This window comes from Garra rufa, chromosome 8 (genome assembly GCF_049309525.1).
Source record: "Garra rufa chromosome 8, GarRuf1.0, whole genome shotgun sequence".
In the NCBI taxonomy this organism is placed as follows: domain Eukaryota; kingdom Metazoa; phylum Chordata; class Actinopteri; order Cypriniformes; family Cyprinidae; genus Garra; species Garra rufa.
In genome coordinates this window covers 28,988,971-29,014,131 of record NC_133368.1, presented here as the reverse complement: position 1 = coordinate 29,014,131, position 25,161 = coordinate 28,988,971, and the positions used below count along the sequence as shown (strand labels likewise).

General features: G+C 34.9%; 1 protein-coding gene across 1 annotated transcript in view; it reads left to right on the top strand.

Moving 5' to 3' along the window:
* hs6st3b (heparan sulfate 6-O-sulfotransferase 3b) overlaps window positions 1–24,219 on the top strand; it is a 109,825-nt gene extending 85,606 nt beyond the window's left edge. The window contains exon 2 of the mRNA XM_073845711.1: window positions 19,835–24,219. Coding sequence (XP_073701812.1) covers window positions 19,835–20,549 — 715 coding nt within the window. The 3' untranslated portion in view covers window positions 20,550–24,219. The remainder of the gene's footprint in view (window positions 1–19,834) is intronic.
* The last annotated feature ends 942 nt before the right edge of the window (window positions 24,220–25,161 follow it).

Genomic DNA, 25,161 nt, shown 5'->3' with positions numbered 1-25,161 from the left:
CAAAGCCTGCATTTATTTGATCCAAAGTACTTTTTTTTTTTTTACTATTTAATATAACTGTTTTCTTTTTTAATATATATATTAACATTTTATTTATTCCTGTGATCAAAGCTAAATTTTCAGCATCATACTCCATTCTTCAGTGTCACATGATCCTTCAGAAATCATTCTAATATGCTGATGCTGTTCAGGAAACATCATCATCATTATTATTATTATTATTACTATCAATATTTAAAACAGTTGAGTACATTTTTTCTGAATTTTTGATTAATAGAAAGAGCCAAACATCAGCATTTTTTTTTTTTTTAGATAAAAAGCTTTTTTAACATTATACCGTTCAAAAGTCAGTATAATTATTTTCCGGGAAATAAATTATAGAAATTAATACTTTTATTTAACATGGATGCTTTAAATTGATCAAAAGTGATGATAAAGACATTTATAATGGTACAAATGATTTCTATTTCAGATAAATGCTGTTCTTCTGAACTTTCTATTCATCAAAGAAACCTGAAAAAAATTCTACTTAGCTGTTTTCAAGATAATAATAATAATAATAAATGTTTTTAGAGCACCAAATCAGAATATTAGAATGATTTCTAAAGGATCACGAGACTGGAGTAATGATGCTTAAAAATTCAGCTTTGAAATCACAGGAATAAATTACATTTTAAAACATTCAAATAGAAAACAGTTATTTTAAATAGTAAAAATAGAAAAAAAAGTCTTCTTTAAAAAACATAAACTTTTGACTGGTAGTGTATGTGTAGAACTTTCTGAATGGCATGTGTTCCAATTCTGAAATAACTTTTTGCAGGTTGAGTTTCCATACTGACCTCCAGAATTAAGACATTGTTTAGTCTCTGATGTCTACAAGTACAACACAATGCAGTATAAAAGCCCTGAAAACTACAGAAAATATTTAAAAGTGTATGACTTCCAGGTTCTCATAACAAAACATATTTTTCAGCTGCTGTGTCTTCATGCGCAACACTTTAATTATTGCTAAAAATCTTTTTTGTTTCATTGCATTTCACTTTAAGTTGAATTTCTGCTATTAGCCTCTTTTTCTATTCTCAGACAGTACTGAAAGATCATCCTTATCCGCAGGTTTATCTCCCATAGGTCTCTGGTCCAATATAATTTCACACAGAATATCCCTGTACTGCGACAAAATGTCATATCTGATACCAATAATTAAGACGAAAGAACAGGAGACGGGTAAAATGACGGAATAAGTGATAGACGGCTGCCGAGCGGAGGAAAAGAGATAGAAGGGCGAGGAGGGGGGGTTCAGATTTGTGTGAAATACAACCGAATCAGAGGCGTGATTAATCCAGCAACCTTTAGAGGAAAGGTCTGAGGTCCCGTGGGGGAATTGATGGCTGTGAGACACAGGAAGAAAACTGAATGAGGAAAGGGCAGAAGTCAATAGAGGTGCTGAGTGCATTCTCAGCCTCAATCATAATGCTGTCACTGTGAACTGTAAATACATCAGCTTCCCTGGGTGACTGAAGAGACACATCACCCTAACCAAGAATCTTTACTGAAGTCATAATTGCAGCGGATGTGTCAGATGCCTTTGTCCACAGAAAAATCATTTTGGCCAAAACCATTAGGGCAAATTTAACATTTCAAAAGGTTTCCGATAGTTATCCATCTGTTGTACACTAATGTATAATTATAGCATGTAAAACTCTGTGAATATGTGTATACAAAACCAACAAATGAGCAAAACCACATAGATTTAGGTTATCAGGCAACATATTGGTTTTTGTCATAACATAATTAAAGAATAATTTAGGACAGACCCTTGAATTATTGAACTAAATTCACACCTAAGGTAGTGGTCAGTCTGCTTCTAGCTGTGACTGTATTACCACCTTGTCCATGCCTTAATTTTCAATAATTCAATGGTGAGAATGTGAAAATGGACAGTTCTTTGGTAAGATGTCTGGCTCTTTGAAGCCTTACCCTAGTATATGGCCCATTTTATAGAAGTGGAGCTGGAAATATCTTTAAAAAGGTCTTTTTCCACAAATTTTCATATTGTATTTTCAGAAAGTTTTGTAATATTTGACCCTTTCCTTAAATTTGTCACTACAGAAACACAGTAATATATAAATTAATAAGAAGGGTTACATTGACCTATTAAGATGTTGCTTACATGTACATTGTAAATCTATTTTCTGCTATTTTATCAAAACGTTTTCAGAGGTAAATCAATGACAATTACAGTTTTAACAATATAAGTGTGATTTATGAGATTTGTTATATTTTGAATCCATTTTTTTATTTTAAAAGGCAAAAAGTTGATTGTACTGATTTCAAAGATAAGGACCCTGCTAAAAAAACAGCTGGTGGACCAGCTAAAACCAGTTACTTCCAGCTTAAACCAGCTAAGACCAGTCAACCAGCCTAGGCTGGTTTTAGCTGTTTTTTAACTTGCATACTAAAATACTACTAAAACATACTAAAATACCAAAAATGTGCATAACTGTACAAAAAATGTGTTTATTTCCCCCAAATAAAGGATTGTGTGTTCCCTTTTGTCGCTACTGAAACAATGATAATAAAATCAGTACTGTATATAATACAATGAGTACTTTCCCTGGTGAAAAAAACAGCTAAACCAGCCTAGGCTGGTTGGCTGGTTTTAGCTGGTCAACCAGCCTGGTTTTAGCTGGTCATAGCTGGTCAGCAGGCTGGTTTTAGAGGGGTTTTGGCCACTTTTCCAGCCTGGTTAGGCTGGTCTTGGCTGGTTAGGCTGGGAAACCACCAGTTAAAACCAGCTTGACCAACCTGGCCAGGCTGGTGGACCAGCTAAAACCAGCTACTTCCAGCTTAAACCAGCTAAGACCAGCCAACCAGCCTAGGCTGGTTTTAGCCGTTTTTTCAGCAGGGTTTGAACCTAGCTCAAAGATGCTAATCAGCACATGGTTAGCTAGCACAGTTCTGAACTGTTGTACACACATACATTACATTTTATGGAATAACACCCCAAAAAACAATTGTCAGTAATGACAACAACAACAGTTTGACACAATTATGACACTAGTTTCGGTAGTGACAAATGTTCCTGTAGTGATACTTTTGAACCTAGCTCAAAGATACTAATCAGCACATGGTTAGCTAGCGCAGTTCTGAACTGAAAAAAAGTGTGCTTAATTGGAGAAAAAAGACGTTTGGTAGTAACCGTTGCATGCAAAAGTTTGGGAACCCCTTGCAGAATCTGTGAAAATGTTAATAAAAATAGTGATTATACAAAATGCATATTATTTTTTTATTTAGTACTGTCCTGCCCTGTTGAAAAAAATAGCATATGCTGGTTAGGTAGGTTTTGATGCTGGGATGCTGGATTTAGCTGGTTTATTGCTGGTCCTTTGCTGGTTGATGCTGGTCCGTAGCTGGTTATGTTGCTGGTCAAGGACCAGCATAAACCAGCAAAGGACCAGCTTAAACCAGCATCCCAGCATTAAAACCTACCTAACCAGCATATGCTGTTTTTTCAACAAGGTGGGTAAGATATTTTATGATATATATTTTTTTAAGATATTTTTTGCGATGGTTGTTCATGAGTCCCTTGTTTGTTCTGAACAGTTAAACCTGAGCACTGTTGTTCAGAAAAGCCTCAAGGTCCTGCAGATTCCAGCATCTTTTGCATATTTGAACCCTTTTCAGCAGTGACTGTAGGATTTTGAGATCCATCTTTTCACACTGAGGACAATTGGACAAGAGCTGGGAGGTGAAAACTTTTTGAATTTGAAGATCAAGGTCAATTGTACATAATTTGTCTTCCGGGAAACTAAAAGAAGTATCATCTGTTGCTTCTGAAGGGCAGTACTAAATAGAAAAAATGATATTTCAACAAAAAAATAAAAATTTGGACATCGTCATCCTGTTCAAAAGTGTTCACAGCCCCCCCCCCCCCACCCCAGCCCTTAATGCATCATGTTTCCTTCTGAACCATCAGTGAATGTTTGAACCTTTTTTAATAGTTGTGTTTGAGTCCCTCATTTGTCCTCTGTGTGAAAAGATGGATCTTAAAACCATACAGTCATTGCTGGAAAGGGTTCAAATATGCAACAAATGCTGGAAAACTGAAGAATCTGGAGTGCCTTGAGGATTTTTCTGAAGAACAGTGCTCAGTTTAACAACATGTGAACAACCTTCACAAAAAAACAAAAAAACAAAAAAAAAAAAAACAGTTGTAGATCATCCAGATAACCACACACAGTATTAAGAACCAATGGTTACCAAACCTTTGAAGGGGGTTATTTGAATAATTTTAAATTTAAATTTTTGGTCTTGTGGACTATAAGTAAACATCTTTTATGTAAAATATCTTACTCAGGACAGTACTAAATTAAAATTAACATGAATTTTGGATGATCTCTCTTATTTTCAAATTATTCATTTTTACAGATTCTGCAAGGGATTCCCAAATTTTTGCATGCAACTGTAGCTATGAGAGAGAGTGACACAAATATTTCCTGCCATTGGACTAAAACATGCACTGTTTCAGTAGTTTTTTTAACAAAAACTTTCAAGATTTACAAAGATAATATATAAAAAATATAAAAAGACATTTAAAAAGCAACAACAATGGAATAAAATGCAAAATTATTTCAATATCATTTTCATTAGTTGTAATTTACGGGTTAGGGTTCAGGACAGCCACCTCCCAAATAAATGATGATTTTATATATATTACGCTTACTGATATATTAAATATTATTGTGGGTTTCAACAGATAATAGCAAGATCTTAGTAAACATCTAAGATTTGAATACTTTTTTGTATTTTTTGTTGCGGGACAGCAGTTTACACCAATTCTGTAGAATGGCCCATATATGGCCTAGTTTGTGTGTGTGAATTTTTTGTGTTTTTCTTGTGTTCGTATGCGTGTGACATCTGTGAACATTACTGCATCTGAAGGCGAGGTTGGATATAAAAAAAAACACTCACATCTGAGTTTACGAGAAGATTTTACTGCAGAAAAGCAGATGCTAGGCAGTTGAATCAAACTGCTGTATCACTTAGAAGCGACATAATGTCTTTTGTAAGGAGTACTAAAGCAAATAGTTTTTCCTCTTTCTTAGCAGATCTCTCTTAGGCCACTTAACCAGTCACAACACTTCAAGCCACAGACAAAAGACTCTGGGCTTTTTCAAGAGCTTTTCTCATCAGTAAGAATTGCCAGGTCAAAAGAGAAAGGTAAAACTTCTGTTAGTAACAAGCATGTCGGGCGACATATATTATAGCATGTAATTGGATAGACAATAGCAGAGCGGGATTGTGTCTTTGTGGCTTAACCCTTTATAGGGCGAGGCACCATATTTGATCACTTAATCGAACATTTTCAATAGCGTCTGCCTCCTTTGTATGAGATCGTGTAAGCACATGGATTTGTCCCAGCCAATCAACAGATGTTAGTCTACGTCACGGATAGCGACACAATGGCATCTGACCAATCGGAAGTTGTCTGGGGCGCTTCAAACTTCAGCGTGCTTCCGGAATGAGAAAATGCTGATTTACGCTCCTACCTTGTCCCACAAAAACGGAGAAAGCATCGAAATGCACAATGGTAAGTCAATGAAACTCACACATTATATAGCTGAATAGTTGTGTTATATGGTGATATAGACGTTGTTTGCGTTGGATTTCTAGAAATTAGTGAACGATGTGGTATAAAAATGGTGTGATCATATTTGATCATACGCCCGTTTGTGGTAACACAACAGAATGTCCATTTTTAGACATACGCCCGGTTCAGGTAAAAGTAAGGGAAGTGATAGTTTGGCTGTTTTTATGCCTGTTTTTTGTCCACTGAATATTGCAAAGGCTTGTATAACATGATACAGTAATCCAGTGTCAAACTTAAACCATTTATTGAAATGATCAAGAAATAAACAGTGAAAAATTTGTAATTTTGGTTTTAGTACCAATAGATTGGTGTTTATTATTTCTGCTAAAATAGGTGGTACCACCAGTACTTAATGCATTTTTTTTCAGTTCTTATTATAAATTTACTATTTATGTGAATATTATATGTTTTCAGTAGATCTGCACTTTTCTGTCACAAAAAAATCAACATGGGCTTGATACTGACTCAGAAACCTTTTCTTTCGCAGCTGTCTACTCAACAATTCTATGGATAGAAGTCAGTTTTGTTGTGCCAGCTGACCCCATCTAGGGTACTGACGAGGAAGACAGCAAGATTTTTAATTTCCTAAATAAATATTCTGTTAATTTTTTGTGTTCATATATATATATATATATATATATATATATATATATATAGAATATATGTATATATATATATTTTTTTTGTGTGTGTGTGTGTAAATTGTTTCTAAATAAATATTCTATGAATATTATATATGTTTTATGTATTTATTTATGCCTTATATTTAAAATGTATACACATTTTTTTTGGGGGGGGGAAAGTTACCATAGACTGGCAAGTGACTATATATGATCACTTCATTTAACCTAATTTTCAACATAAAAACATTTAAAAAAAAATTAAGTCACAAAAGTTTAAAGGTCTTGTAATAACCTCCAATAACACTCTTGGGTTGAATTTTAGAATTTCCAAGTATTTCAATGAGTGCCCTATAAAGGGTTAATTACAGGCTATTACAACCCACAGTTCTGAAACTGACACGAGAATGGAGAGCTCTGTCTGGACTGTTTCAGTTAGCAATTGTTATTAGAAAGTACCTTTTTGTTCCTGTTTGGTGCTGTGCCTTAGAGAAATGAGAAATGTAGCAATACATCACTTGCTCACCATCAGTGGATCACAATAATCCACAAACAATCCACATCACTTCAGTCCATAAATTCATATCTTGTGAAGAAAAAAGCAATGTGTTTGTGATAAACAAATCCATCAAGATGTTTTTTTAACTTATGTATTTATGGCACTGCAATTGGTGAGCAAGTAAAATGCTAAATTTTTGAAAATGTTAACAAACTCATCTACATCTCTGATGGCCTGAGGGTAAATTAATAAAGAGTAAATTTCCAGCAACTTTCCATTTTTATATGAACTATTCCTTCAATCTTAGTACTATTTTGAAGACGAGATATTAAAGATGTGATTCTTTCACATTACACAAGGGTCCTCTTCAGTTTGAACATAATGTGTCTAGTATTAGCAGATCCTCAGAGGAGTCCAAGAATCACTCATTAATGCGCTGTGACATTTCATTTCTTCGGTCTCACCTGTTTTCACACTTCCTGTAGTTACTGCACTCTGTGAAATCTGCCGTGCTGAGCTGTGTTTGGCGTATCGCCTCTAGTCGTTGACAGCTGAGTGTTATTGAGACACATTGTTCCACTCCACGATCGCTCTCCCTGGGTTTGAAGAGCTTCACTGGGCTTCCGATTTCAGACATTTGGTAAACCTCAAGTAATCTCTAAACACATTTGCCTTGGTCTACTTTAGATGAACGGCTGGGCTATTTTTGCTTGTTGGCTGCAAACTTTCCTTAAAGAAATAGCTCAGTCAAAACTGAACAACCTCATGTTGATTACTTTTTTCTTCCAAAACAAAAGTCAGTGTTTTACTGTTTTTAAAATTACGTACACTATTGTTAAAGACCTTTTTATAAATGTAATACTTGTAATCAGCAAGTATGCATGTAACTATGGGAGCCTGTTTCTGCCACTAAATAGAAAATAAGGTAATTGTGACTTTTTATCTCACAATTCTGTCTTTTCTTAAAATTTTGAGATATAAACTCACAATTCTGAGAAATTAATTAAAATGAACTTGCAACTGTGAGTTATAAAGTCATAATTGTGAGATATAAACTGAGAACATGTCCGTCAGTTTTTCTCTCAAAATTGGACTTTATTTCTTGTTAGTTTGAGTTTATATCATGCAATTCTGAGAAAAAAGTCAGAATTGTGACTTTACATCTATGAATTCTGACTTTATAACTCCCTATCACAATTCTAACTTCATTTTTTAGAATTGCTAGATAATATCTCGCAATTCTGACTTTATAACTCACAATTGCGAGTTTATGTCATGTAGCCTAATTTTGAGAAAAAAATTTACCTCAAAATTGGACTTTATAATTTGCAATTGCAAGTTTATATTTCGCAGTTCTGAGAAAAAAAATTCAGAATTGTGGAAAAAAGTCAGAGTTGCAACTGCGAGTTTTCGCACCTGTAAGTTAATTTCACGCAATTCTGAGAGAAAAAAAGTCAGAATTGTGACTTTGTCATGCAATTCTGACATTTTTCTCAGAATTTTAAGATATAAACTCGCAATTCCGAGAAATGAATTCAGAATTGCATGATATAAACTTGCGAGTTATAAAATTGTGATTTACAGAAGTCAGAATTGTGAAAAATAAACTCTTAAGAACATATATGTCAGTTTTTTCCTCAAAATTTGACTTTATAACTTGCAATTGCAAGTTTATATTTAGCAGTTCTGAGAAAAAATGTCAGAATTGCAAAAAAAAAAAAAAAGAATTACAAGATATAACCTTATCTTATAAAAATCTTGCAATTGTGAGTTTATATCTAACAATTCTGACTTTTTTTCTTTGAATTTTAAGATATAAACTCACAATTCTGGGAAATAAATTCAGAATTGTGTGATATAAACTCACAATTGCGAGTTATAAAGTCAGAATTGTGAGATATAAACTCTAAGAACATATCAGTCTGTTTTTTCCTCAAAATCTAACTTTATAACGTGCAATTGTGAGTTTATATTTAGCAGTTCTGAAAACAAATGTCCAAATTGCAAAAAAAAAATTCAGAATTGCGAGATATAAACTTATAAACATCTTGCAATTCTGACTTTATTTCTCGCAATTGTGATTTTATATCATGCAATTCCAAGAAAAAAAAGTCAGAACTGTGACTTTATATCTCGCAATTCAGATTTTTTTTCTCAGAATTTTGAGATTTTGAGTTATTGTCAGAATTGCAAGATACAAACTCTATGAACAGCAGTTTTTATTTCTCACAGTTTTGAGTTTACATCATGCAATTCTGAGAAAAAACTCAGAATTGTGAGTTTATACAATACCAGTCAAAAGTTTGGACACACTTCCCCATTTTCTTTAATGGGGAAGTGTGTCCAAACCTTTGACTGGTAGTGTATCTCTCAATTCTGACTTTATAACTTATAACTTTTATAACAAATTGCGAGTTTATATCATGCAATTTTGAGGAAAAAAAAGTCAGTATTGTGAGAGAAAAAGTCACAATAACATTTTTTTAGTGGCAAAGGTGACTGTAAATGAAAAGTTCAGCCATGAACTCTACTTCAGTTTTAATTGGGTTATTCAATTAAATGTTCCCAGCCAATCAGATTCACATACTCCAAATGCAGTGTCCAAATGCATCCAATATATATGCATATTTCATATAATATTTGTGTGCAAAAGAGTCCGTTGTTTAAATTTAAACCAGCTACTATAATATCATGTTTTTTTCTGCATAGTAAATATCTGTCATAATGATTTAGGAAGACAGTCCATCAAATTTAAAGCTCCTAGATATTAAAAAGTTTGAAAACCCCTGAATTCATTTCTTCCTGTTACTATGAGCCAAGAGAGACAGGCAGTATATCCGTAGACATTTCCCAGTTATTCAGTAACATTTTGTAGGCAGAAATGGGTGCTTCGTGGAGCGGTTGTGGGCTATGACTCAAATACATATCATCGAGCAGAAAGAAATGAGCACAGCTCACCACAATTGCACCTGGGTTTTTCTTGGCTGAGGTAAAGGGCCGAACTGGAGCCGTTTGAGGCTAATATACTGTGACACTGATGGTGCACACCATGACCTTTTTGCAGTCGGCTTGTTCTGACACCACTTCCCGCATGTGTTTGTGTCCCTGGGACAGGCTAATGAGAGAGTGTCTGCACTCCACCCACTCTGAAAGACGAGCCGGATACAGCTGCTGCCGGCAGGGTTCTAATCACACCCTACAGCCTGACACCCCTCTATATGTGTGTGTGCGTTAAACCCTGACACGTCTCCCCGCCCACACAACATCATCATCGTGTAATGCTAGCTACTGATTTTCCCCTGACACAGTTACAAATACAAGCATCACTTTTCTATTTATACTTCCTCAACGGAGTCTTCGTAGTTTCATTTATTCCCACTTATAACTTTAAATGTAATGAGTATGAATATATTTTGGATTTTAGAATACTTTTTCCAGTCACAGATTAAATATGACTTTTTTCAACAAGTGTGCATTCAAGAGAAAGTGGCGTTACAGCGGAAGACATAAGATACACAAACATGGTGACAAACGCGTTTTGCTGTAAAGAAAACCTGATTCTTGAGAGAGTAACATATTCTCATGCTACAGTTTACACTACGATGGAACACCACTCTCTCGTGAACATGTGTTTCATTTACTTCAGAAGGTCTTTATTAAAAGAGAAGTTCACTTCCAGATCCAAAATTTACAGATAATTTACTCACCCCCTTGTTCACCTCATGTTCATGTCTTTCTTTCTTCAGTTGTAAAGAAATTATGTTTTTTGAGAAAAACATTTTAGGATTTCTCTTTATATAGTGGACTTCTATGGTGCCCCTGAGTTTGAATTTCCAAAATGCAGTTTAATGCAGCTTCAAAGGGCTCTAAACGATCCCAGCCGAGGAAGAAGGGTCTTATCTAGTGAAATGATCAGTTATTGTCTAAAAATAAGTCTAGCTCTGCGTGAATTCTCTGTATTCTGGTTCAAGACAGGGTATGTCGAAAAACTCGTCTCATTTTTCTCCTCCAACTTTGAAATTGTCCTACATCGCTGCAGAAGTATCGACCCAGTGTTTACAAAGTGAACATGCAAAGAAGATCAAACGCCCTTTACAAAAAAAGGTAAAAATGCGATGTAGGGCTATTTTGAAATTGGTGAAGAAAATGAGATGGGAGTTTTTTGGACATACCCTAACTGTCTTGAACCGGAATACACAGAGTTCACTCAAAGCTTAGTCTCAGCCTCAGACGTCACGCCCACGGAACGTTGGCTAAACGTCTGATGCATATGGTACACTTAACTGGAAACACTTCAGGAATGTCGAAGTCGTGATCTGATTAGTTGAATTTGATCGGATTTCCGGAACACGCGAGTGTCGCGTTTATTTTCGGTCCGCCGGGAAACAAAGCGCAGACTGATTTACTCGAGTTTTGCTAAAAGGTGCTTATGCAGACGCCGTTGTTGTTATACACATTTGCGACGTTCGCGTACAAATTACTGACTTACTGCTTGTTCTCCCTCTTCTTCGTTAACTTTCAATGCTGGTTATTTCAGTGACTGACTTGTTGCATGCCCGTCTGTTGTTGTGGGGGCATTTCTACGCCCCGAAACGTGACGCTGAATGAAACGAACTGTGATTGGTTGTTTTACATGTCGGTCAAACGGCCTTATGGGCGGGCCTTGGCCAATGAAAGCTGCCATGAATACCAGACCTTCAGCCGTCAGTCTGAAGGTCCGGCTACGCGAGACTACTCAAAGCTAGACAAGACAAGCATATGAGGTTAAAAAGTATATAAATTGTCTTTTTTTTTTTTGGAAAATAACCAGTCTTTTCGCTAGATAAGACCCTTTTTCCTTGGCTGGAATCATTTAGAGCCCTTTGAAGCTGCACTGAAACTGCATTTTGGAAGTTTAAACTCGCTGGCACCATAGAAATCCTCAATATGGAGAGAAATCCTGAAATGTTTTCCTCAAAAAACATAATTTCTTTACGACTGAAGAACGAAAGACATGAACATCTTGGATGACAAGGGGGTGAGTACATTTTTGTTTTTGTCTGTTTTTGTATGGAGTACTTTTATGATTAGTTTACACAGTTTTTTGGACTTCAAAATCTTGAACCCCATTCACTGCCATTATAAAGCATGTAAAGAGCCCTGAATTTTTTTTAAAATATAATTCCAATTGTATTTACCTGAAAGTCATATACATCTAGGATGGCTTGAGTGTGAGTAAATCATGGGGTAATTTTCATTTTTGGGTGAACTATCTACTCTACTGTTTTCAACCTAATAATAATGAAAGCAATAATAAAGCAAATCAGATTACTAGAATGATTTCTGAAGGATCATGTGACTGGAGTAATGATTCTAAAAAATCAGCTTTGAAATCACAGGAATAAATTACATTTAAAATATATTCAAAAAAAGAAACTGTTATTTTAAATAGTAAAAATATTTCAAATTTTTACTGCTTTTCCTATACTTTGGATCAAATAAATGCAGGCTTAGTGAGCAGAAGAGACTTTACATTACAAAACATTAAAAATCGTACTATTCAAAAACTTCTGACTGGTAGTGTAAAACAGTTGAACTTATCAGACTAGCAATAATTATGTCAAATGTTAATGATCTGTAATGTAAATCTTTGTTATAAAACCACTACATATCCAAAAATCACAGTGTGGCTTTAAATCAATCCCCAATTACTGAAAACCAGAATCTAAATTGTCAAAGGTACAATACAGTCAAAGCCCTTGAAAGCTTCAGAAGTCAGAGAAGGTGAGACAGAGGCTGTGTTCTCTATCCCGGGCGTCTGTCCTCTCTGGGGGAACATCAGAGCTGCCTCATTCACTATTCTTCCCAGCACAGAGGCAGTCGCCACCTGCTTCAGTCCCATTCTCCATCAGACCATGACTGTGCTTGGTTTCTCTCTCTTCATTAACGCATCGGCCTGCTGATAATAACACTTTGGTGGCATCTGTTCCCTCACGTGTTTTTCAAGCGTAAGCGCAAAAGAAAACAGTTGTGATTAATGTACAAGGGTTGACAGTCTAATTGACTGTGAATGTAGATCTATGGCTGTATCTTTGTCTGTTCTTCACAGCATCTGATACTGCTGTAACTTCGGTTAATAGATACCGTTACAGTCAGACAAAGTGAAGCACATTCCTGTCAAGTTGTTAATGATTCATTGAGTCATTCAGTGAGCCATTATAAATGAAGAAGTTGTTTGTCTTTGTAATCTTTAATCAAAATGATGTCACAAAATTGTCCATGTGGGCTTTTGGTTTATATTAAGCAATTGTCAAATACTGGAGCTATTTGAGCATCTTTTTATTACATTTTGATTTGCTCCCTTCCGTCTCAGACACTCACTTTTCACCATTCAGTTGATTCTCTCAATGTTTTTTCATCTTGTTTAATATTCTGTTTTGCTTGAAAAGACACTATATGTTACAGTAAAATATACAAAGCCTCACACATGCCATGCAGGGGGAATATGTTTCCATTATTTTTGAATTTGTGGCAATATTTTAATAATTTGTTCTGTTTAAGCAAATAAAAGGAGAGTTTCTCAATAATTGCAAATGGGATATGCTATTAGATTGCTATCTTAACTGTAAACACACAAGAAATTAACAATTTTTAGCTTCCATAAACTTCTGGCTTAGGTTACAAAGACACTAAATGTTTTTTGTTCTTAAATTTTATGTCATTTATTCATGTCACTATTTAACCTACAAACGTCCTCCATGCTACACTGCCGAGGACGGATGAATTGAAACATGTTTCATTTTTTCACCCTTCTGTGGCTGTCCTCCAGCTTACAAGGATTGAGAAGATGGTCTTTCTCTGTAACGGACGCAGTGATGTGTGTAAAAAGAATATGTTCTGTTTTGCAGCCGCTCTGTGCAGAAAGTACTAGTGGATTTCATTGTATGACCGAAATGTTGAGGTTAGATGAGTTTGATAGGTTCATCACAGGTTTTTAGTCGATATAATAATACATAAAGCTCCACAGAATAGAGCTGTTCAGTCATTATGCTAATTCACTCACCGGAATACTAATTCCCCATGGGTTCCACCTAGAATTTTTTTTATTTAACATTTTTTTTAAGTGAAGTTTTTACTCATGTTTCTATTTTAGTTTTCAGTTATGAGTAAAATAACATCTGTGGTTCACGTTATTCGAAAAATGCTTTTGCTCTACAACATATTTAAGCACTTTAAACACAACAAGGATGTGAGTTTACATGCTTGATGAATTGTTTAGCAGCATACACTGCCGTTCGGTCTTTTCTGCTCATCAAGGCTATATTTATTTGATTTTAAAAATACAGAAAATACAGTAATATTGTGAAATATTATTGCAATTTAGAATAGTGGTTTTCTATTTTAATATAATTTAAAATTGAATTCATTCCTGTGATGCAAAGCTGAATTTTCAGCATCATTACTCCAGTCTTCAGTGTCAAATGATCCTTCAGAAATCATTATAATACGCTGATTTATTATCAGTGTTGGAAGCAGTTGTGCTGCTTAAAATTTTTTAAATTCTTAAATTATTTTTTCAGGGTTCTTTGATGAATAAAACATTAAAATGAACGGGATTTATTTAAAATAGAAATCTTCTGTAACAATATACACTGCTGTTCAAAGTTTAGGGTCAGAGTATTTATTCTTTTTTTTCTTTATTTCTTTCTTTGAAAGAAGTTAATACTTTTATTCAGCAAGGATATGTTAAATTGATAAAAAGTGATTGATAATTGATAAATACTAGTGATACTGTAGTATTGTGAATAAATGTGGTTCTTTTTTTGGTTTTATTCATAGAATCCTGAAAAAAGTATCACAGGTTTAAAAAAAAAAAAGAGCAGCACAACAGTTTCAACATTGATAATAAATCAGCAAATTAGAATAATTTCTGAAGGATCTTGTGAAGGATAAAGATTTTTATTAGCAAAGAATGTTTCCACATTTCATTGAGTTACTTAGCAGATGCATTTTACCATGTTTACCATGTTTCATGAGTAAAATGAGACCTGTTAATGTTATAGATAAGATGTTTTGATAAGATGTAACATAAATTACCACCTTTACGAAAATTAACCATGGTTTTACTACACTAACTATAGTTTAACAATGGTATTTGTTAAAATCTGTGGTTATACATGTAGTAATCAATACCCAAAAAACATGGTTACTACACCTTTTCTACAATAAAACCATGGCTAATTTTGTAAGAGCAGTTCAGTTGTTAAAGGAGTAGTTCACTTTCAGAACAAAAACTTACAGATAATGTACTCACCCCCTTGTCATCCAAGATGTTCATGTCTTTCTTTCTTCAGTCGTAAAAAAATGTGTTTTTTGAGGAAAACATTTCAGGATTTCTCTCCATATAGTGGACTTCTATGGTGCCCCCGAGTTTGAACTAACAAAATGCAGTTTTAATGCAGCTTCAAAGGGCTCTAAGTGATCCCAGCCGAGGAAGAAGGGTCTTATCTAGCAAATCGATCGGTTATTTTCTAAAAACATTTACAACTTATATACTTTTTTAATCTCAAACACTCGTCTTGCCAAGCTAGACAAGACAAGCATTTTAAGGTTAAATAGTATATAAATTAAATAAATTTTTTTTTTGAAAATAACCCATTGTTTTGCTAGATAAGACCCTTCTTTTCTCGACTGTGATTGTTTAGAGCCATTTAAAGCTGCATTTTGGAAGTTCAAACTCGGGGGCACCATAGAAGTCCATTATATGGAGAGAAATCCTGAAATGTTTTACTCAAAAATCATAATTTCCTTACGACTGAAGAAAGAAAGACATGAACATCTTGGATGACAAGGGAGTGAGTACATTATCTATAAATTTTTGTTCTAAAAGTGAACTACTGCTGTAACATGTTGCTAACATCTTGCATGTAGCAAGGTGTGTTTTTACGTTACGTTTAGTTATTTAGCAAACACATTTTTACCATTTTTTTAACGTTCTGTAGATTTTCGCTCACAACATTTTGTTCTATAATGTAAAATACTAATTAAAATGCTAGCAAGTTGCTATATAAGGATTTCAAACACCACAAGAATGTGAGTTTACATGCTTGACAAATTGTACTTTAGCAATGTATTGTTTTACTTAACAGTTAGTCATTTATTAGAAACATTTTAACATGTTTTCGTTTAGAAAATTAGCTTTGCTTTAGAGATTTTCACACAAAAAACAGTTTTATGAGTAAACTAAGGCTTGTGGTTAAAGGATTAGTTCACTCCAGAATTAAAAATTTTCTAATAATTTACTCAACACTGTCATCCAAGATGTTCATGTCTTTTTTGTTCAGTCGAAAAGAAATTAAGGATTTTGAGGAAAACATTCCAGGATTTTTCTCCATATAGTGGACTTCAGTGGTGGTCAACGGGTTGAAGGTCCAAATTGCAGTTTCAATGCAGCTTCAAAGAGCTATAAACGATCCCAGCCGAGGAATAAGGGTCTTATCTAGCTAAACGATTGGCCATTTTCTAAAAAAAATTTGAAATTTATATACTTTTTAACCACAAATGCTCATCTTGCACTAGCTCGACCTCACGCATTCCTGTACGGAATCACTTGACCTAGGCAGAAGTACATTTAACATTACTTGAAGAGATTTTAACCTTTTCACACGTGAGTTTAAAATATTCTATCTAACCCCAAAGAGTGAGTTTTTTTAGGCGACCGTTATTTTAGAATGTTTCGCATTACTGTTTCCATGGCGACGCGTCACGTGACACACCGCATCCACAACAACACTGTAAGACACATGGATCGCTTTTATTTCGTTTTTCCTTTTTTATTATTAATATTCACAAGCATGCTCACTATATTATGAAATATCTGATATTCCGATTTCGAAATATGTGCAAGTAAATGTATTTAAAAGTTGAAACACTTTTATAATGACCGCGTTAGTTAATCCAGAGCCATATAAAAAGAGAGTTGCGACACGCTTTGATCTCGCCGCCGCACGGTCACGTGGTTCATGGAGCTCTCAATAGTTCCAAACAGCTCCGCGCTGTCAATGTGTTTGAATGGAGTTAAATAGGATAGACAGCAGTTTTACTATATTTGCAGCAATTTCGAGTAATTATTAACACATAATGTGCATTGATTGTGTATTGATAACTTCTCTGAATACGCTTTACAATCGCATTTTATTCTGGGGAGTGATAAAGAGACATAATTAATATGTTCTCATACTCTTTGGCAGTCAAATGTGACCAAACACCTTAAGTGTAACTTTTATTCAATTAAATAACTGTAATATATATAGTTAAGTTCTATTTAGTAAATATTTTGAGGAGGTTTTTTTTTGTACTTAATATGTGCAATAATGATCCTGACCATTTAAAAGATAACATTTTCTAATATAGTATTTAGATTACAGTTAGTGTAATATTTAAGGTTAAATACATCTGCATGTGTATTTGGACATGATCAAACACTTTTTTTATACAGTATGTTTCGATTTAACGATTTAATGTTAAATAAAAAAAAGTAATTTACTCTTGTTTTATGATATTCAAATATACAACATAAGTGAATATTATAAAAGGCAAGCAAAAATGGCATTTAACATAATAGAAAAGATGAAAATAATGTTTAAAAAACACAAGGCAACGAATTGCATTCAGCATACATTTTTATCGTGTTTCTTGAATGCAGTCTTTACTGAAACTCATTCAACCTCCTACAGTGAGAGAAAGATTGCAGAAAGACTAAAAACATAAAAATATGACAACTAGTATCTGGTTATGGTCGCTATTACGGTGTTTCTCGCGTTATCCAGCTGCATTTACAGTTTAACTGTTTATTTTTTAACGATAAACATTAACTATAACACGCTTCATAAAACACCACTATTGGCCAGTTTTTCGAGAGGTCAACTGATGCGTTAAAATGTAAAGAAATACAGTAATTTCTTCAATATACTTGCGACTGTGCTTGAGAAGCGCTGAAATGAATGGGCTTCAATGGAGGAGCTATTGGTTGTTTGGAACTATTGACCGCTCCATGACACGCTTTACTTCCGCATTCCTCAGTTCCTATGGAAGCCTATGGGAGTGTCGCAACTCTCTTTTTATATGGCTCTGAGTTAATCTATACCGGGTGATGGGCGCTAGTGATGCGCGGGTCGTCTCATAACCCGCAGACCCCGCGGGTAACCCGCGGGTCGGGTTGGGGCGGGTCATTAAAAACAAAATAAAATAAAAAAAATCTATGTATGTTGCGTGCAATTCCCTATAGCCTATATTTAATATTTGGGAATATCTTTTTTTTTTTTTTTTTTATAGTCTTTTTTTTTTTTTTTTTTCTTTATTCGGAGTGCAAAAACATACATACATATTTGGGAATATCTATTTTCATATTTTATTAAGTTCTTTAATAAGGTTATCAACACGTCACGACACGCAAGTGCTAAGCAGCTCCCGCTGCCAGCCATGAGCGCTTCAAGCGAGCGCACATTCAGCTCTGCTGGCCTGGTGCTGGAGTCGAGGCGGAATAGATTAAACCCCGGTACAGTGGATGCCCTTCTTTTTTTGCACAGCGAACGTAAAATGCTAAATGAACATTTCCGTCTGTTAAATAAAACAAAAGTTTAGTGGTTATTTAGCGTAGGCTGTAAACCTATACACATTTGAAATAAAAAAAAAATGTTTAGCCTAGACGAATACAAACGCTGCTTTGTAAATGTTGAAAATGTTTATCATTATCTACAGTGGTGTAGTGGAGGGTATTTTTACTATTTTTTAAATCTTATCTGATGCGCATTATTCAGTAGTGTGCTGCATTAGCCAAAATCAGGACAGTCAACCACATCCAGTCATATGTGAATAAATGTACATATTCGCTAAAAACACCCAATAAAGACAGTAATAATGCAGTCAGGACCGTGGCGCCGGCTTGCTTTGAAATGTATTTGATGATTAAGCCTGATGCGCCTGCGCCCGAAACAGTACATACTGTAATAACGAAAACAATACCTTACATATAAAAAGAAGCAAATTTTTACGATCAGAAATTCCTTAAACCAGCGAACCCCTGTAAACTTTTCAGTCCAAGGATCCAGTAAACGAATGCGTTCAAATAGAAAGTTCAAAACGAAATTCATAAATGAAGCGTAGGAAGCGTACTTTTCTTCCGGCACCACTAACGTTACACCACTGATTATCTTGTTATTAATATGACATGATTTATGGTTCATATTCATAATCGTATGTTGTCGCCAGTTTACAGGGCGATGTTTCCAAGCACTTTCGGCCTGAAATGAAGGCTATTTTCATTTGGATTACAGATTACAATGCCTAGTATGTCTATTTAATGGTTGCGGGTGCGGGGCGGGGCGGGTTGTAAAAATAGATACAGTGGTGCAGGGCGGGCCAAATAATTTCATAAAAGCGGGACCCGCGGGTTGAAAGAACCCCCGACCCGTGCATCACTAATGGGCGCCGCCATGTTTGTTCGCGCTGAATCCGAACTGCGGGATTTACAACATGCAAATTCATCCTCCCCTCCTGAAAGACATTAAAGTAAGTCTCTGGTGTGTTGGGAGAAGAGGAGAGTGAACTTTATAGTTACCTACATAATCTGTATATGATATCAATAAAATATGTTGTCAGAATATATTTGTAGGATCATTATTGCCGCTTCCATAGACATCAGTGTGTATTTTACAAACTATAAATGTGTGGTTTTGCTAGTACTTATGTGTATTTAAATGTCTGAAACCTAAAATAAGCATTATATGGTTGAAAACACTTAATAGTTGTGATAATATGACAAGCACTCAGCGCGTCCGATCTGGCTCAGCGCCAGTTAAAGCGCCAAAACCGATTTGAATTCAGCAGCTGATGACGTGATGCGGCGAACGTTCGAATCACACCGGTGTGATCGTACGCTTCAGGGACCAGCCAAGAAAAATCACACGGGTGTGACCGTACGCGTTAAAGGGTTAATGTTTTGTTCTTCAACATGAATTTCAAACTAAATTGCTAAAGAGAATGTAAAAAGATTTTCAAAAAGTAACTTTGTGATTATCATTTCAGGAACTTCTACTACATCACCATGCTGCGAGATCCTGTGTCACGTTACCTGAGCGAATGGAAACACGTGCAGCGTGGTGCCACCTGGAAGACTTCCCTTCACATGTGTGACGGCCGGTCGCCTACACAGGACGAGCTGCCCACCTGCTATAACGGAGATGACTGGTCGGGGGTCACGCTGCACGAGTTCATGGATTGCCCTTCAAACCTGGCCAACAACCGACAGGTGCGCATGCTGGCCGATCTTAGCCTAGTGGGCTGCTACAACATCTCCACCATGAATGAGAGCGAGCGCAACCCTATTCTTTTGGCCAGCGCCAAGAGTAACCTCAAGAACATGGCCTTCTACGGCCTGACGGAGTTCCAGCGCAAGACGCAGTACTTGTTCGAGCGGACTTTCCGTCTGCAGTTCATTTCCGCCTTCACACAGATCAACAGCACACGTGCGGCCAACGTGGAGCTGCGTGACGACATGCGCAGACGCATCGAGCAGCTCAATTTCCTGGATATGCAGTTGTACGAGTTCGCCAAGGAACTTTTCCAGCAGAGGTACCAGTTTATTCGCCAGCGTGAGCGGCAGGAGGAGAGGTTGAAGAGGCGAGAAGAGAGACGCTGGCTTAGGGAGCGCAGAGTCAACCAGAGCAAACAGCCCAGTGTGGAAAACCAACCTCAGGTCACCACAACTGAGGACTATGCCAGCCAAGTGGTCCGTTGGTGATACCTCTTGGAAACATGCACTAGGACACAGAGAACATAATGGCTCACTTAAGGAAGAGTAGGTCACATTCTGGATATTCAGTCTTTCAGTTTAGCACTCTAATGAGTTTCTTTTGTCACAGGGCCTGTTGCACTGCAAAAAATCATTGCCTTGAGCAGTATTTTTGACTTATTTTCCTGGAAAAATATCGAAAGTAAATTACCTGAGAAGCAAAAATGAAATTTATTTAGATTTGTATTCTTTTTAAAAATATATATTTTGAATTACATTTATTTATTTATTTTACCCTACTTTAATAGTTACTAAGCATAAAACTGAAAAAGTGGTGTTACTGCTTAAATCAACAAACACAAAAAAACTTGAGAAATAAACTTTAAAAAAAGAAAAGAAAAATAGACTTGTTTTTGAAGTTTTGTTTTGTTTTTAAATATATTTCTGTAATGGCAACGCTGAGTTTCTACAGCCATTACTCTAGTCTTGATCCTTCATAAATCATGTTAATATGCTTTAAATTGATCAAAAGTGATGATAAAGACATTTAAACTGTTACAATAAATGCAGTTCTTCTTTGATGAAAAACTCATGAAAATTCTACTCAGCTGTTTTCCACATCATAATGATAATAAATGTTTTTTTTTAGCAGCAAATTAGAATATTAAAATGATTTCTGAAGGATCATGTGACTGGAGAAATTATGCTTAAAATTCAGCTTTTAAATTACAGAAATAATTTACATTTTAAAAAAATATTAAAAATGTACTATTATTTGAAATAGTAAAAATATTTCAAAATGTTAGGTTTTGCTTGGTGAGTAAAAAAACATTCTTACTGTTCAAAACGTTTGACTGGTAGTGTAGTGAAAATGAAAATTGAAAATTTCAACATGAAAATTTCCTATTATTAATAATCTGGAAAACAGTTGCGCTGCTTAATATTTTTGTGTGAACTGTAACACTTTTTTTTTTCTTTTTTCCAAAAGAGCAGCATTAATGATGCTGAAAATTTTGTTTTGTTCATAGGAATAAATTACATTTCAAATATATTCAAATAGAAAACAGTTATTCTAAAATGTGTGTGTGTGTGTGTGTGTGTGTGTGTGTGTGTGTGTGTGTATATATATATATATATATATATATATATATTACTGCTTTTACTGTACTTTGGATCAGATAATTGCAGGCTTGGTGAGCAGAAGAGACTTCTTTAAAAAGCATTAAAAATCTTTTTGATTTGTAGTCTAAATGCCACTCTTGACTTATATAGTGGGTCCTTGCTGAATAAAAGTATTAAAAAGTTAAAGTTGAAGGGATAGTTCACCCAAAAATGAAAATTTGATCATTAATTACTCACCCTCACTCAGCCTGTAAGACATTTGTTCATGTTCAGAACTCAAGTTAAGATTTTTTTGATGAAAATAGTCTTTGTAACATCAGTGGTCGCATGTGTTGTGGCACTCTTTGAAGACTGACACAGAAGAGAAGAAAGTTGTTGAATAAATTTGTTATTTAGTATTCTCATAGCTTCATAACATTACGGTTAAACCACTGATGTCACATGGACTACCTTTCTAGGCCTTTAAGGTGGTTATTTTTTTTAAGGTTTAAATATTTTACTGTAAAACATGGCAAAATACTCATCAAGAAAATGTTTTTTTGCAGTGTGGTTTATTCAAGATTTCTGCTGACTCCTTTGCGGTGAAATCAAACTGCGATGTAGATATAGACTGCAATCCAGTTGCTGAAAAATGAGGACCTGTATTCATTCGCCAAGCAACCTCCAACATCTTTGTGAAGGAACAACAAACCCTACACCACAGAGTTATATAAAGGTACAGCACTGGAAATATGAGGGGTGTACAATCAAGATGAGTTCTTGCATTCAAAATAAGCTAGGCAGTGAATGGAGTAAAAAGCTGACAAGTTTTTAATGCTCAGGCCTGTTGCCAGTAAAGATCCTCAGTAGACATGCTCTCAGAGCTCTCTCTCTCTCTCTCTCTCTCTGTTTCTTTAAAAAAAAAAAAGCTAATTTACAGCTAGGAGAGTCTGTACTGAGAATCTCTAGTCTCTGGTTGTTTCTCAATGATATATTGTACAATTCAGGTTTAGCAGATGCCGCCACAACAAGAGCCTCATCTGTGAAACACAGAAGGAGCAGAGAAATGTTAAAGCTCCTACTAAGGTATTTAAAATGTTCTTAGTTTTCATTTTTGTCAAGTATGATTTATATGAGTATGAGTTGCACATGAACATCTAGTATAAACAAGACAAACATCCATCCAGCTTACTAACCCATAACTTAGTAATAAGTTAAATTACAATGCTTATGACTTGAGAGATGATGTATATAATTAAACCAAAAAAATTAAACATAGCACAGTTGGAATGTGAAAACACTTCATGTTTGTACGCCCCCTAAAGGTGAAAGAAAATTCACATCACACAAAAAAAACAGTTGTTTATAGTTAAATTGCTCGACTCATCAGTTCACATTTGACCTGAAATGGAGCAGTATAAAGACTTAATTGTACACAGGATAAATCCAATGTGAACTGTGTTATTTTAGAAAGACTGAATGAATGGGTGAGTATTTTGTTCCTTCCCTAGTGCTGTTTCACACATTTCTGTAGTCCTCACTAAATCTTTTATTGAGAGTTTTTCTAAAGCCAGAACTTTCAAGTCACAGGGAATGCAACGCTTGTGGTCTTTACATCTTGAACCATTGGTGGTTTAAAAGAAAGCCTATTTCTGGTGTGACCTTTTAAAAACTAGATCCACAGATGGTGTGTGCAAATGAATAAAAGATATAAACACAGCTTATACAAATTACATCCGGCGAATAATGGGTGATTTTTTTATCCCTAAAACAAATAAACGATCTGTATTGCTTATTGTGGTTATGGATAACATGGGAATGCTACATTTACAGATCAAAGTTTTGGAATGCAGTACTAGAAATGTGATTTCAGACCAAAAAAACAGGAGTTTATTTTGTTTTCTTTGTATGTTGTTTCATATGTTTTAACTTGAATATGTGCTGCTATTTGTGTTTTTTTTTTTTTTTACTTGAGCCTTTTTTGTTTGAGTCCAGAAGAGCTGAGGTAATATATCAATGCAAGTTTGTGTTTATATGTGTGTGTTCTGAAATGAATCCAAGTGTTGCAATGTATTTGAATTGCTTTGTTCACTTAAGTGCAATATGATATTAAAAATAACCCCTTATGGGAAATACAGATGTTATTCAGTATGTGCATTTTGCTGTTTTGGCTTGTTTGATAAATATAACTTTTAATTTAGCCTTAGTATTGTTCATTTTATTTATGTTCACATGAACTACAATAATAAATACCACAAGGACACATTAATGAGTACAGTTGTTAGCTGTGTTAGATAAAGTTCCCTTTTTAGTAAAAAAACAACAACAAAAAAACAAAAAACAAAACCAGGCTGAAGCATTGAGCTTTTGTTTATGCTGAACATTTCACATACAGTTGAGATCAAAAGTTTACACACACCTTGCAGAATCTGGCAAATGTTACTTATTTTACCAAAATAAAAGGGATCATACAAAATGCATTATATTTTTTTAGTACTGACCTGAATTAGATATTTCACATAAAAGACAGTAACATATTGTCCACAACAGAAAAAAAAATTATAAAAATGACCCTGTTCAAAAGTTTACATACACTTCTTTCTTAATACTGTTACACCTGAATGATCCACAGCTGTTTCTTTTGTTTGTTTGTTTAGTGTTAGTTATTCATGAGTCCCTTGTTTGTCCTGAACAGGTAAATTGCCTGCTGTTCTTCAGAAAAATCCTTCAGATCCAACAAATTCTTTGGTTTTTCAGCATTTTTTTTGTGTTTTTGTTGAATTTCACTTCAATCTGTTCAAAAGTTTTCACCCCCGGCTCCTAATGCATCCCGTTTCCTTCTGAAGCATCAGTAAGCGTTTGAACCTTCTGTGATAGTTGCATATGAGTCCCTCAGTTGTCCTTACTGTGAAAATATGGATCTCAAAATCATACAGTCATCGTTGGAAAGGTTTAAATACACAAAAATGCTGAAAAACCAAAGAATTTGTGGGACCTGAAGAATTTTTCTGAAGAACAGCAGGCAGTTTAACTGATCAGGACAAACAAGGGACTGAAACAAATGAACAACTATCACTAATAAAAAACAAACAAACAAAGAACAGCTGTGGATCATTCAGGTAACAACACAGTGTTAAGAACTTTTGAACCGTCATTTTTATAAATGCAACCATTATTTTCTCTTATGGACTATCAGTAAACACAATTCACATCAGTACTAAAAAAACAAAAAACAAAAAAACATGCATTTTGTATGATCTATGTAAACTTTTGACCTCAACTGTATATTTATACTAAGTTTTAGTCCTTCACAGAGGTCTAATAACACTTGTTTGCAGGTGCAGTTCACTTTGAAATTTTGTATTTACTGGAATTTTTTTTTTTTTTTTTTTTTTTTTTACAGAAAGTGTCCAAATGCGTTTTGGGGACACTGGGGGAAAAAAATCTTAAAGGTGCCATAGTCTTTCTTTTTGTGATTCAACCACTAGAGGGCAGAAAAGCTCCACTAATGTTATATTGT